The 14,338-nt window shown below is 37.9% G+C and overlaps 1 protein-coding gene across 1 annotated transcript; it reads right to left on the reverse strand.

The window, feature by feature from the left end:
• Nucleotides 1-4,854: 4,854 nt before the first annotated feature.
• Nucleotides 4,855-6,891, reverse strand: HESX1 (HESX homeobox 1; the record flags this gene model as incomplete). Its single annotated transcript, XM_082322593.1, has 4 exons — nt 4,855-4,953; nt 5,941-6,042; nt 6,354-6,559; nt 6,678-6,891. 4 exons carry the CDS (start codon nt 6,889-6,891, stop codon nt 4,855-4,857), a joined length of 621 nt encoding a protein of 206 aa, XP_082178719.1.
• Nucleotides 6,892-14,338: the final 7,447 nt, after the last annotated feature.

Consider the following 14,338-nt stretch of genomic DNA (forward strand, 5'->3'; position numbering starts at 1 on the left):
ATGATCATTACTACTTTGTCTTTTTACTGTGCCATTATCAAATAAGTGTATGAGATACTCTACATAGCTCTCATAAAAGTAACAGAATAGGATTGCGAGTCAAGATGCATCCGTGACATGATAGCAGGACATGAAACAATAGTTAGGTCAATCACCATTGTTCAAAAGTATTTTTGAAAATAAAATACCTTGTATTTCCCATCCAATTATGTCCACCCTTCAGAATTAAGGGACAAAGAGCATCAACCTAACAACTGATAGGGAAACTAAGTCAATCCAAGGAATCAAAACAAAAGTTATTTTACAACCAATTTCTAAAAAGCTTTGATTTTGTGATTACTAGTTAACCCTGAGAGTTAACCTCAACTGTTTAAAATTAGCTTAATTTCATGTTAGGTAAACTGAAGGTGTTTGCAAATGATTTTACGCTATTTTTTGTGCAAGTCTTTTGTTAAATCCAGTCATATAAATGCTGGGTGATTTTTGAAGCCACATTTCCTTTTAATAATGTTATGAACACAGTGTTAATCTTCTTACATACAATTATAAAAGTCCTGGGCTTCGTTGCTTTAGAAGTATTTTCAATACAAAACTTTGAACAACTAGAAAAATGTAGATGTACCCACGCACAGCAGGAAAATTATAACATGGAGTTTGCTGGTGTGCTAGCTTGCTATTTGTAAGCATAGACTTGATAAACTAAGTAATTGCAAATTCAAAGTTTTAAATGACAATTTAATGAATGGTGTTCTAAATCTGGGCTTTCAATGCTAACATTGGTAATTTAAAGAGTGAGTTTCAAACTATGCTTTTATATATGCTGCACAGAATAGTATTACAATGGAACTTTGGAAGCATTGGTTCTTTGGTATAAATTAATTTGAATCTGCTTTTAGACCATGAGCGTAGTTCATCTCTTTTGGACAGCACTGGGCATTGCTGAAGTTTGTGGTTAGAAAAAACTTTTAAGATAGAGACCCTAATTAAGTAAAGAACATCAACTTAAAGCAAATCATTATGCAGCCCAGCATCCTGATTAGGGTCACAGGCACTGGACCCATTTCAGGAAAGCACTACTAGAGTGTTGAAGTGCCATTACAGTCAACGACAGAAGTCCATTATCAACCTGGCCCTAGCCTAAATTGCAGCTGTTGATGGATCTTGACGTAACAGCTTGCCAATATTAAGAGTGAGAACTCTTACAACTAGCCGTTTTTTTTCTAGAGCAGTTTTTCACTATCCTAGTAAATTTATCAGCTTATCACTGGGTCAAATGATCACTGGAGCCAAGGCAAGGCAACATGGCTGGAAGTAAAGGAGGCTGTGGCTTCACAAAGCTTAAGTCAGAATGGGAGCCAAGCAGATTGAGACTTTTCTGGTCATAGTTCTGAAGGGCTGGTAAACAACAGAAACACTGCAAGGCAAAGTATGAAATCTGGTCCCGCTCCCGTTTTGCTCTGCAGCATGCATGGCGGCCTCTTCTGACAGTCTCATCCCCTATCATTATTCAGACTGGCTGTGCCTAGACAGACAACCCAGTGCATTGCATGTATTACCACAGCAGCCCAGAAAGCTGCGTATTATCAGGAAGTACAAGACTAGAAAATCCTGTGAAGTCCAGGATAATATTTTTTAAGACAGAAAAAAAAAAAAAAATCAGCTGTATTTGAGAAAGCAATGGCCACAACTTAAACCCATGCTGGTCGAAGTAGGTATAAATGTAACATTAGAGGTTCTCCTTTAACTTGTCGATGCGTTTACTTTGGGAAGAACAAGCTAAGCCAAGATGAAGCAAATAATGCAATTATGCTATTGAACTTTTTGCCCCTCAGCACTATGTGGGACACTCGGTACCTTACACCAATCATCCTTCTGGTAACATTCGCTAATTGAGAGCTGGCTACCAGGGCTGATGCTATTATTATTCTGCTATTATTCTACTCCTTCTCTCAAATTGCTTTGTCAGACTTCCGTCACTTGAGACAAGTTCCATTATAAGAGACATTAGGTGTATTTAGGTATTTGCCAGATAATAGAGTAAGGTTCTTAGGCATCAATCTGTACAGATTAGTCTAATCTGTTGCTGCTGGAAACCTTGTTTCCAGCAGTAAAGTAGACAATAGTTTCAAATTACCTGCAACAAGGTTAAGCTATGGGCAATATATGTTTTGAGGTGAGAAGAAAAACAAAATAGAATTCATGCATTCTCAATTTTGACTTTACCTTTACCAGATCAGGTAGGTATCTGAGTTGAGATTCCAATTTCTCTAAAAAAATATTGCTAATGGATTTGGCTCCATTTAAATTGCTTTATTTGTGAATGTTCTCTTAAGTATTTTTGAATGCAGGACACAACAGAAGTTCAGTTAGTAATATTATTTCCTAAATCCAACAAAGCATGAATAATTACCATTTCAATATTGGATAAAAGTTTGTTATTTTCACACTAAAATAGGATTTCCAGGAGAAAAGTGAAACAATTAAAGATTTTAGAGATTCTATTAAAATGATGGCAATGAGCCCATGAAGTTAGACACAAAATAGCAAATACCTGTAGTCTGGTTCTAAAGTAATGCAGCTTTTCAGTAACGTTTTTCAGAAAATATAGAGATGTTTTTTATTTAAACTCTTATATCTCAGCCTATTATCCAAAATATCAGCTAAGGACTGAAGTCAGATCATCCTTCCCTCTACCTTTTCCTAATATGAGACTACATAAAATTAAGTTTTTTCTGTCACCCCCTTTCTCAAACTTACCTTTCATTCTATAGGACAGCAGATATGGATACAAGCACCAAGAAAGGAAGAGCAATACTTGGTTTGTTCATGGTAACAGGTAAAATGTTATCTCGTAAAATCCTAAACTAACGGCGTTTCGCGATACCTTGCAAACATTCAGCAAAGCTACCGTAAATCATCCATTATAACAGCTAAAATGTACAGAGATGTCGTAAGAAAGAACACAAACCGAAGGAAAAGCAGAGCATGTTAGAAGAGATATAGGAATCAAAAACTGTCTGGAAGCAGTAGAGAGGTCTTCACAATTTTAACACCTACCTCTTCTAGAAACTATACTACATTGAAAGTAACATGCCAGAAAAAAAAAAAATCTGTTGTCATTTTATTATTATTAAGCAAGAAAGTGCAAGTGAAGAACAATCTAACTGTAACTGCACTACTAAATACTACGAGAATCTCTGGATTTTTTTCCCCCCTTTTTTGCTGTTTACATTTAGCCTATATTAACAATGATACGCTGACTTCTGTGTCCTCGGTGTCCTGACTTCAGAGAAGCCGAGTGCCAGACTGTGAATGACTCGGCCTGGTGGCTAAGGTGTGCAGATTGAAGACTTTGGCTCAAATTCTTCCTCCAGTGAATATCAAAGTACATTGTGTAAAGCAAAACTGTTTCCACAAGAAATCTGGAAGCCAACATCGTAACATGTAATAGCTCAGTGGCTAGGCATTCCTTCAGTGTGGGATAGTTAGTCTGAGATCTAGACTCTGAATTAAATAAAAGCGATTTGAATGTCGTAAGCACTCACATCATTTTTCTCCCTAGTTTTCAGAATTTTTCCCTATGTTCTTTTTTTTTTTTACATCAGATAAAATGATTCGGTTCAATTTTTTGACCACTGTAAATATAGTTTTAGTTCAAAATAAAACTTACTTTTCAAGCCATCCAAGCGGGAAAACCCAATTAACAAAGCTCTATGTCTAAATTATTTGGGATTTACTGGTTCTTTAAGATTTACAGATTGAAATATCATTTGAAGTCAGTGCTTCAGCTGAAGCATGAGCCCAACACAAAATGATCTTTTGTATGTACAGCTGGGCCCATGTAGGATATACCTCTAGTAAGTAACACAGCCTGAAGTCTCAGTGAAGGACACCAGCACTTCAAGCAAGTGCTAAAAGCTCTGCTGAACAAGGAACAGCGTAAACCCATACTCAGAATGTTTTCCTACATTATGGTTGTGAACAGTTGGTTTTTTTGTATAAGGCTCTCCTTACGCATATTGACTTCAGGCTGAATATCAAATATGAGGATAATTAACTTTCATGTACTGTTTGATAAAAATGAATTCAACACCCTAAAATTAATGGCAATGATCTGGAGATCTGGTCTGGTCCCAACTGATTTGATGCTGTGAAATACTGCGTTCTGTCATTAAAAGATAATGAGGGCAACTTCCATAACTGGAACACTTACACTGACAAGAGAGGAGATATCCAAGGTGAAGCATTAAATAGGCAAATATCCTAAATTAATTAAAATATGATATAAAAAAGATTATAGTTTGCAGCTTCTTTTAACCAAACAATTGTTCAAACAGTCAGTTGAATACTAGCCCTTCCATTTGAGATACCTTTTTCTAAAAATTATGCTCTTTATGAAAACTATCCTGCTCTTTATAAATAAGCTATTTAAACTCCAATGTAACACACAACCTGTTTCAGGTAGCAAAATCTATTTTGCATATTCCAGACTTTAAACAGACTTTTTTTTAAAACCATGAAGCTTTGTTAAGTCGCCTTCAGTTAAGCTGCAGTAATTCGTACTAGCTGAAAATCTTGTGCAACCTAGGGTCTGGATTTTTTTTAACTGCAAAAATATCTAAGCTTTTCTGAAAATACTTGTTAAAATACACATGAAAAGTTCACTTTTCCCACAAAAAGTAGATTATAATAATACTTCAAGTATTTACAGTTTATTTGAATGAAAATTACGATAATCTTTCAAATCTGGGGATAAAACCATAATTAATATATCATAATTACTTAATACAAGTTATGAAAATTCCAGTGATTCGTGTTCTACTGTAGTACCGTAAAGGTACACCATCCTTCTTTCTACTCTAGCAGGCTGGAGGTGAAAGTATTTTTCACCATTAGAAACTGAGATTCTCGGTGTGATCTTTTCAGCTTTGCACGACGGTTCTGGAACCAGATCTAAAATTGAAAGAAAAGGCATGCTTTTCAGAAATATAGCACTGTAAGCAGAATAAGCTTTGAAACTTAAAAATAGTCACACAATTTTACAGTATTTTGTATAATCACAGTAGTTTGGAAGTTCAATACAAATTTAAGATCTGCAGGTGATGGCATATTTTATTGCAGATTATTGCTACCTGCAATAATTTTAACACCACAGACGAAGAAAATAATACCCCCAGCTTAACTGGAAAGTGAGGACCAGCTTCACTGTAATTAATATAAAAACTAATATGAACTTCAGTGATGCTGAATCAGACCCTGGAAGATCCTGAGCATCTGGAATTCCCACACGAGTCTTAAGGTGTTATTTCTTCAGCTGCTTAATTGATGTCAGCATCAAGCTTCCCATCAACCCCAATATGAGACTTGCATCAAAAGCTTAATAAACATCAAGGTGAGGCCGAAATTCTAATGTTTATGGTATGCTTCTTATCACATTAGACTACCTGGAAATCAATAATTAAAATCCCCAAGTAGAATTTGCTTTTGGCCAGGTGAAGACATAGGCTCAAACACTGGTTTAACACACATATGCTCTACTGACAGTCTCACAGAATACGTAGACATTCACACAAATTATTTCAATATTTGTTTCAAATTTGTTTTTCAAATGTGGTGACAAGCATATAAACATTATTTTAAAATTTGGAAGCGAATGATAGATTTCTGCACATGCTAACTAGAGATTAACAGAGCAGATATCATGGAAATATTATAGTGATGAATACCTCATCAACGCTATGGAGGAAGGTTTAAGATTTCAGAAGGAATTCAATGGCTTCCATTTCACAAATCACTGAAGGCATACCACATGTACAAATGTACATTGTTTTAAACTGAGATTAATAAAATTACTGCTACTGCTGTGAAACTACTCATTTATATAACCAGAGAGTACATAGAGATGGAATTACAGAAAAGTTCAAATAAATTTTTAGTTACCTGGATCCTGTCTTCATCTAAATCTAATTTGCGAGCTAGCTCTTCTCTAATATCAATGCCAGGGTAGGAGTTCATTTTAAAAACATTTTCCAAGACATCAATCTGAGGAGATTAAAACACACTTGTTGAATAGTTATCACTACCTTCAAAGAAGTAAGAAAGAAAATAAATACAAAGAACAGTTCAGTTTGTTCAACAGGAGACGTCCCAGCAGTGTTTGCACAATTTTGATTCCATGCAGAAACACAGGTCTGCTGAAATTAGCAACATTACCATTAATTTACACTAGCTCCTGATTACATTTCTCTCTGCAGAGGTACATCATACTGAATTAGTCAGCTGTTGTAGGCTTCTACCAACATTTTACTAAACTACGCTGTTATTAATTTATTGAATACTAAGAAAATCCCTACCTGGTTTCTAGTGAATGCAGTTCTTGGTCTTCTACCCCTGTACCAGCTCAATTCTCGTTTGAAAGAGAGCCTTTCAGTGACTGAAAAATATTTTTCACATTTCAAAACTCTTTCCTCTTGCACTGGATTACTGTTAGCATGAAATAATGGATTTTCATAGCAAACAACAGGGATTTGCAGATGAGTATTACTGTCATCACCTAAAACTAGAAAAAGCAAGCAAACGAGAGCTTCAGTTTACTGGTTTTCAATAGAAACGTGAAAATATATACATTTTTAAAGGCGTAAAAGCTTGAAAGGTTACAAAGCAGACTGCTGACTTACCCAAGTTGGTGCGTGCATCCGTCCACGGTCTGTGAGGTTTCACAGCTGGAATGACATCTTTTTTCTGCTCCAGTCCCAAAATACTTTCAATGGAAAACGAGCACTGTGTGGTTTTATTTTCTACAAAACCAGACACTTTCTGAAGATTCTGAGAGGCTGATGGATTAGCAGCACATAGCGATGTACTTGCCATGCTTTCACCTTCAGCCAGCATAGCATCTATACTGTACTTGTATTTCTCCACAAGTCCTCCTTATAGCTATGTTGACAAGGGGGTTGGATTTGCAACGTCATTAATTAAAATCTTTTATTAGAAAGTTTTAGCATGTCAATGAAAACTCTCCCACCAAGAGGCACGAGGAGTTAATTGTTTATTTGTTTGCAAGTAATTAGCAACTAATGGTGACACTAGGGGGGCCACCAAGAGGGACAAAAAGTGTTATCTCTCCTAACCAGAACATCGACTTAACTTTCTCAAAAGAAGCTGTGCACAAATATAGTACTTCTCTTTTATTTGAAATCATTAATGTATAAAATCAGGTTTTTTAAAAACTTTATACTCTAATGGACTCCACTTACCTAAACATAGCAGCATGATAGGAAACCAGTCAAGTAATAAGTAATCTCATTTAAGTGAATTTCCTTCCAAGGAAATTTAAAAAATAATCTCTTAATGCTATTAGGGTAATCCCGATGAAAATGCCTCTGTTTTTTCATATGCATATGTAATGGTGAACGTGGTCAATAAAACAACAATAGCTTTTGGCATAAGGCGCTGTGCAGTGGGTTGGCAATGTTGTCAAAGCTCAGTGTAATTGCCTTCCAAGTGCCTGGATTAGTTAACAGGAACAGTTGCACCAACTATTTTAAATAATTCATGCATTCATTTTTTCTTATTAAAATAACTTTGTTGCAGCTTTTTTGAAACATAACATATGTGAAATTCCCTCATCATTCGGGACAACATAAAACCAAAACTTAAAGTAATAGACGCAGTACACTCAAATTTACTGGTTTAAAAACATCCTTTTACTGCTAGATATTCCTCCCTTCTTGTAGTTTATAACCAATAGAAATTTATTTAAATCCTACGGAGCAAACACTTGAAATGACCAACTATCAACAGTAATGGGGAGAAAGGAGGTAAAGGTTTTGTAACAAAGTTCAAAGTTTGAAAAGAGAATTCTGATTTCATGCATTATAAAGAAAGTACCAACTATAATATTGTTATATTCAAGATCATCTGTCAGCCACATAGCAGTTTACATGTCACGTTCAAAACCAGCTTTTGGTTCAGGATAACCTCTCTACAGAGATTCCTCCTTTTCTATTTTGGACAAAGCTTTATTTTAGAACATGCAAAAAATGAGAACAGTATTTGAATTTCCGGATGCAAAAGTTACCTCTCTTAAATAAAACTTTTGATTTGGAGACATAATGTAGGAGCACATGCGCACGTAGGACTGTGTGCTTTTAGAGGAAAAATCTGGCCCTCTATTTTTTCTTGTTTTACCATTTTTTCTCTCAGAGTAGTTTATTCTGTGTAATCAATCCCATTCTCATGGCTAACAACTAATACTAAGGAAATAAACAGTACCTCCACTTTGATTTTCTGTACATTTGTAAACAACCCAAGACTAATCTTTAGGAATAGACAGAAGCAGGAAAACTGCTAAGGAAATGGCACAGCCTAGAATCGACAATACTGTGCTGAGAGAGGTTCTACAGAGAAAAATGCAATCCATATGTGGCTTTATATCAGAAAGACGTTCAGCTGAAGAATGTTGACTTACTGGACTGACTTTGTGTTGTGCAATGAGATTGCTGTCAAACCAAACTATCAAAAAGAGTGACGGTTCAAGAAGTGATCTTACCAAGGACACCTTATCAGCACGTATCAATGGATCCTGAAGTGGCATCAATAGAACTGCAATGACCGCCTGCAAGCTAAGCTCCAACCACCATTTAACAGCCTCAGCAACCACCAAGTGTAGACACACAGAAAAGCCATAAGGACCTATGTATGAAACCACTGCTTGCTGGGATATTTGGTGAACTAGAGGTCAGTGGGAAGCAGTGTTAAGCAAGGGCCTTACAGCCCTTTATGTTTCAGTACAGCTGTTCCCAACAAGGCAACCTGTGACCTTATCAAAGCAACAGGACTCCTTTTCTTGACTGCAGGCAGTTATTTTCGTATTCAAACTGCACACCAGGTCCAGAGGTTACTAAAGAGATAATGCAAAGCCTCTTATATAGCAGTGATCGGTAGGTCAGTTTTCTGCCTCTACAGTCTCTACACAGAACACCATTTCTAAAAAAAAAAAAAAAAAAATTTCCCACAAAACACATTAAGTCAAAAAGAAAACAACACATCTCCTTCAGTACTGAACTTGGAGCTGCTTCCCGATTTCTCTATCCCAAAGAGGTGAAAAGCATGAGCACTGATAGAGAGACAGCCTCTTGAATCCAGAAACTAATGCTGACTTTAATAATACAAAAAAACTCTTAATGATTATAATGTAAATGGCTAGTGTCCAAATACAGCCCACTATTTTTTTTTAAAGAACTTAAAAATACCAACACAAGCACTGATACAAAACACATTTCAGAAAATACTTATTTCTCCTGGATGAATATGAATGACATTAACCTGAGCCACACAGCTGAGACACAGATTACCACATGCTTCAAGTCCCAAAGGGGTAAATACCTTCGTAGGTGTTCTCTTCAGGAAGCTATCAAGAACTATCAATAAAGACAGGCATATGCGGTGGTAAGAGAGACATTTATAAGAGGCATGTCTCTTCCCAAAGCTAACCATGCAGTTAACCAAGTAATTATAACTTATTTCTGGTCTCTCTGAGATTGTGGAAGATGGAAAAAAACTTTTTCAGGGTAGTCTGCTGTTAACTCCCAGTTGGAAACACTCATTCTTTCAGGGTTTTTTAATGACTTTTCAGGGAAAAGAGATTTTGGTAGCTCTCAAAAAGAATTTTCATAAAATAGGCCAAAACCAGTCAACACATTCGCTAGGCACAGGTCAGAAGCTCATCAAATACTGCCATCTGGTGTTGAGGCTTGCCCAGCTGTTAAGTTCGTTCAGCAATGTTACCTGAGTAAGAAACTGTTATTATTATTAAAATAACCGTATTACATTCATTTGCACAATGCTGAATTGACTCAGACCTGGAGACTGCAATGCGGTCACTGAAACACATCAACACGCTTGTTTTTAAACAGAGTTCATGGCTGCAACTGCGTGTAGGACCAGGAAGCACCAATTCAGAAGTTCACAAGGTAGATGCTCACACTATGCTCTCTAATTTCTGAGAAATTCAGTGAAAGTGAAACACCATATATCTAAGAGACCTTTATAATGCTAATGCAGCTCCATATAACTGTTTATAAAATTTTCACAAGAAAAGAGAACTTATTCTGAAGATAAGAAGTCTGCATTATACCAAAATTCCATTCTATCCCTGGATGTATTCAAGGTCAGGTTGGATGGGCTTTGAGCAATCTCATCCAGTGAAAGATGTCCCAAAGGGGGACTGGAGCTAGATGATCTTTAAAGGGCCCTTCCAACCCAAACCACGATTCTAAAACAACATATACGTAGAGACAAATCTTCTGGAAAGTTTGGATGAAGGTCTAGCATTCAAATGTTGCTAGATTTCTTTGAACAGAAGCTTGCTTAGTTGTAGAAGAAAGCTATTTGTTATCAAGGTAAACAGTCAACAAACCTTTCCGTAAGAAATGAGGCTGAAAATATATTTTCCACAAGGCAGAACACAAAGTTTTAGATTCAAGAACACCTGATAGTAAAGAACCAGATTAAATTTCCAGGAATTCCCACTGAAAGTGTCATTAGACCTTGAGCCTTCACTCAAAAACTATATTTAATTATTTTGGCCCTTAGAAATGATCCATACTTCCCTTGCAACCCATATGAAATTACCTATAGAGTTTTAGCTTAATACTGTTGTAGGGGCAATTAGAGCAACACAACAAACATTAAGTTGAAAATCCTAAGTAATCAATAATAGCAGAAATCAGTGCTCCTTGGATATGCAAATCCAATCCTCTTAAAGCATCACATACTTGATGAGGCAGCAAACTAATCTCCCTTTCAGATTTTGCACCCCTGTTTTTTGCCCAGGGCCAGTAGAGTTCATCTGTTTAGTAGATGAAGCTCTTGTTCTTTAGAGATGTGAAGCCTCTAAGGACCCTGTTTATACCAGCTGACGAGACCACACCAAGAGTTCTTGGTGACTTTGGTCTGAAACCCCAATGCTTATGGTTGCTACCTTTTGCCATTGTCACCCATTGCTACTCCACTGCCAGGTCACCTTTCACAATAACCTAGGCAGTATTTTCAGCTTTTCAAAATGGCAGAAATGGTATATGTAATCTTTCTTGATTACTTATCACACTCACAAAAATTGCCTTTCATCTCACCTTTACCACAGCTTCTTTACCCAGCTGCACCAGTATTTCACCACCTCAGATATTCTGCTGCATGTAGCTCCCTTTCAAAAATGTTTTGAACACGAATAACAAAGATCATATTCAAAGTCAACTTCAAAACACAGAAGGTTTGTTTGTTTTTTTTTTTTTTTAGGCAAGAATACCTCAAAACTGTTAACTCCAATTTTTGCAAAACATGACTAAAAGCAGTTAGCTATTTCTTGGCTGAAGTAAAAGCTATTTTGACCCAGGGAGATTAAGTAAACGCAGATAAATCCAAGGTAAATCCAAGGGTGGCACTAGGAAAAGTCTGAGAAACAGTGTGTTAAACAGTGCGTAACATGCAAATAAAGCCTACCTCATCCAGACAGCCGCTTTCACCCTCCAGCAGAGGCAAAACGTTCTCTCCATTAGGGGACACATCTGGAATCCTCTAAAGACCTGTTGGCTGCTCTTCTCCCTGTTTACATAGTGCCAAGTGTTAGTTCCCCACATTTTTAAGGCCTCTTAGTAAGAATTTTGCAGAAAGAAAAAAAAAGAAAAAAAACAAAACAAAACACCAAAACCACAAATCCAAAACCCCAATCAATCAAAGAAATAAATCACACACTAACAAAAAACCTACAATGCTGAAAAAAGTGTAACACTAAAAACACACTTATTAGAGGGTTCAGAGGGATTCTTCAGTTCATTACTATCAAGTCTCATCTGTTGCTGTCAAATTTGTATCTCAAAACTTTTGGATGCCTTGTAACATTTGTAAAAAATGTACACAAAAGGTAAGAACAAGACTAGCAAGATCTTATAGAATGCTTCAACATGAGGCATCTATTTTAAAAGCTGACTACTAATTCAAAGAAGCCCTGGGATACTACAAAATTATTAGAAAGGCCCTCCTCTTGCTACGAAAGCGAACTGAATCATTAAACTGAATCGCTAAGATCAACAGAAACAAGACACATTTTTATGCTACATGCCAGCTGAAATCCCAAAGCACATTTCTACATATTAAAGATATATTTGTTAGTGTTTTGTTTTTTCTTCTAGAAAACATGTAATTCTCAAAGAGCTGTTCTCTGTTCATAACAGCTCAAGAACTGTTTTTTTCCTCTGCCACTTACAGCTGTAAATATACAAAGCTAACTAAAACCAATACCGTTTAAAGTTACTACCTTCCTGAATTCTGCTAGGGAAATGCATCGTATAGTACAAAACAGAGAGCATTTCATACAGAAGACTGCTGTAAAACTCAGTCACAAGTTAACTGATTTCAAAACCAGAAAACTATGCACATATATATAGGTCATGAACCAATGCTAGTGTTCTGTCATATAATAATTACAGATACAAGACTTAGTCTTTAAAATCCCTCGTAAGACAACTCTATATTATTACCATCATATGACAGGGCAAGAGAGCAGTGGTATGAGAGGTGAGTCACCAGCTGAGCTGGATGAACTGACTGAACCGAGCTGCAACTTTGAAATTTCCTCGCTGCTCCCTACAAAAAACCCCAAACCAAACAACCCCCCCCACACACCTCAGAAATCTTTCATTGTTTGTACTTTAATACCAGCCTTTTCCTTTATCTCCTTTGAAAGGTAAAACATGATCTGATCCAACGTAAAGAAAGGTCTCCATAGCAAGACTGCACAATAGTTAATCATTTGCTCTGCTAGATGACTGTGTACTGTCTAATCTAGTTTTATACTAAGTTCACCTGGCCCCAAAAAGGCAAAACCAGCAAGGGAACAGACTTTTTTTTTTTTTCAGCTGTAATAATAAATGTATCTAAAAAGTTACCAATCATCTATTAAAATGCAGAAATGAAATATCATGAAGTAATTTCAGAGTTGAACCAGTTTGCAAATTCAAACACGCTGTACAATTTGGTTTTGCTTTTGTTAGTTTTAAGAGTGAGAATTTTATGCAGCCTCTTGTTTGACACACAGTACATTTTAATCTGTTTTTAAAGGAATGGAAATTCAGATGGATGTTCTTGATTACCCATTTGTACATACTGTATGCCTCCTAAGAGACCTACTCTTAAAATATGAATTGCTTAACCTGCAGGAATAGTTCCAAGTATGATAACTTTGGTCAAAACATACTAAACACAGAGGGCAAGTCAAGAATATGCTCTTTTTTGAACAGCGCACAATGATCTGGTTCAATTCCAGCGAGCCCTCACAGTAGTTTCAAGCATTTAAAATTGGTCACCAATCTATAGCACCAAGCTTATCCAGTCTAAGAAAGCAGGAGGTCCATTAGGACTGATTACACTCTTGCTTCTGAACGGGAAAAACTGTGGTCAGCAAAGTTTTTGTTTTTTTAAGACACAAGCAGGAACACCAGGTCCTCAGCTGAAGCTATCACTTGATAACAAAAAACACGAGGTTGTTAGGGATAGAAATACTTTCTGGATAAAAGCCCCGGTGGATGGTGGAGACGGACATGACAGGGATAAAAGGAGACTTCTCAAAAGGGATGCTCCAGGTAACATCAAGCAAGCGCAAAAGATGCTTCCATCACGACAGGGTCATGACAGCGTTAGTCCCACTGTGGTTTTGCCCCCAAGAGCATCGTCTGTCTGTTCTGAGAAGTCAGCAACAGCCAGAACAAACAGGGCTAGGAAGACACACTGATCTGTAACACGGAGCACGTGTTTCTGCAAACGCAAAAGAAAAAAAAAAAAAGTTTTCTCGCTTTTTCTCAGTAACTTCGCTTGGCAACCCTCACCTGCCGGCGGCACCGCCGGACAGCCACCTCAGAGGGAGACGCCCCTGCCTGCCTCCGCCCCCACTCACCTCCCCGGGCTGGGGGCGGCCCGACGCAGCGGGTGAGGGGCCGCTCTCCCGAGGAGCGGGAGCCGTTCCGACCGCCAAGAGGCCCCTCTCCGCTCCTCATCGCGCTGACGGGGCAGGAGGAGGCCGCCGCTGCCCCGGCGGGACGCCCCCGCTCTGCCCCGCGGCCGGCAGCCGCCGGGGCGAGGGGCGGGAACAGCGGAGCAGAGGCGCGACGCCACCTCAGGGCGCCAACGGCCCCACGCGCGCCTGTAGGCAAACAGATGGACCCGCTCGCCAATAACAAGCTGGCCAGGCGGGGTGGGCGAACCAATAGGAAGGCCAAGCGGGCAGCGTGGGCGGGACATCCGGCGCGAAGCGGGGCGGGGGCGGCCGTGTTGTGACTGGAGG

The sequence above is a fragment of the Platalea leucorodia genome, assembly GCF_965183815.1.
Source record: "Platalea leucorodia genome assembly, chromosome: 9".
Classification (NCBI taxonomy): domain Eukaryota; kingdom Metazoa; phylum Chordata; class Aves; order Pelecaniformes; family Threskiornithidae; genus Platalea; species Platalea leucorodia.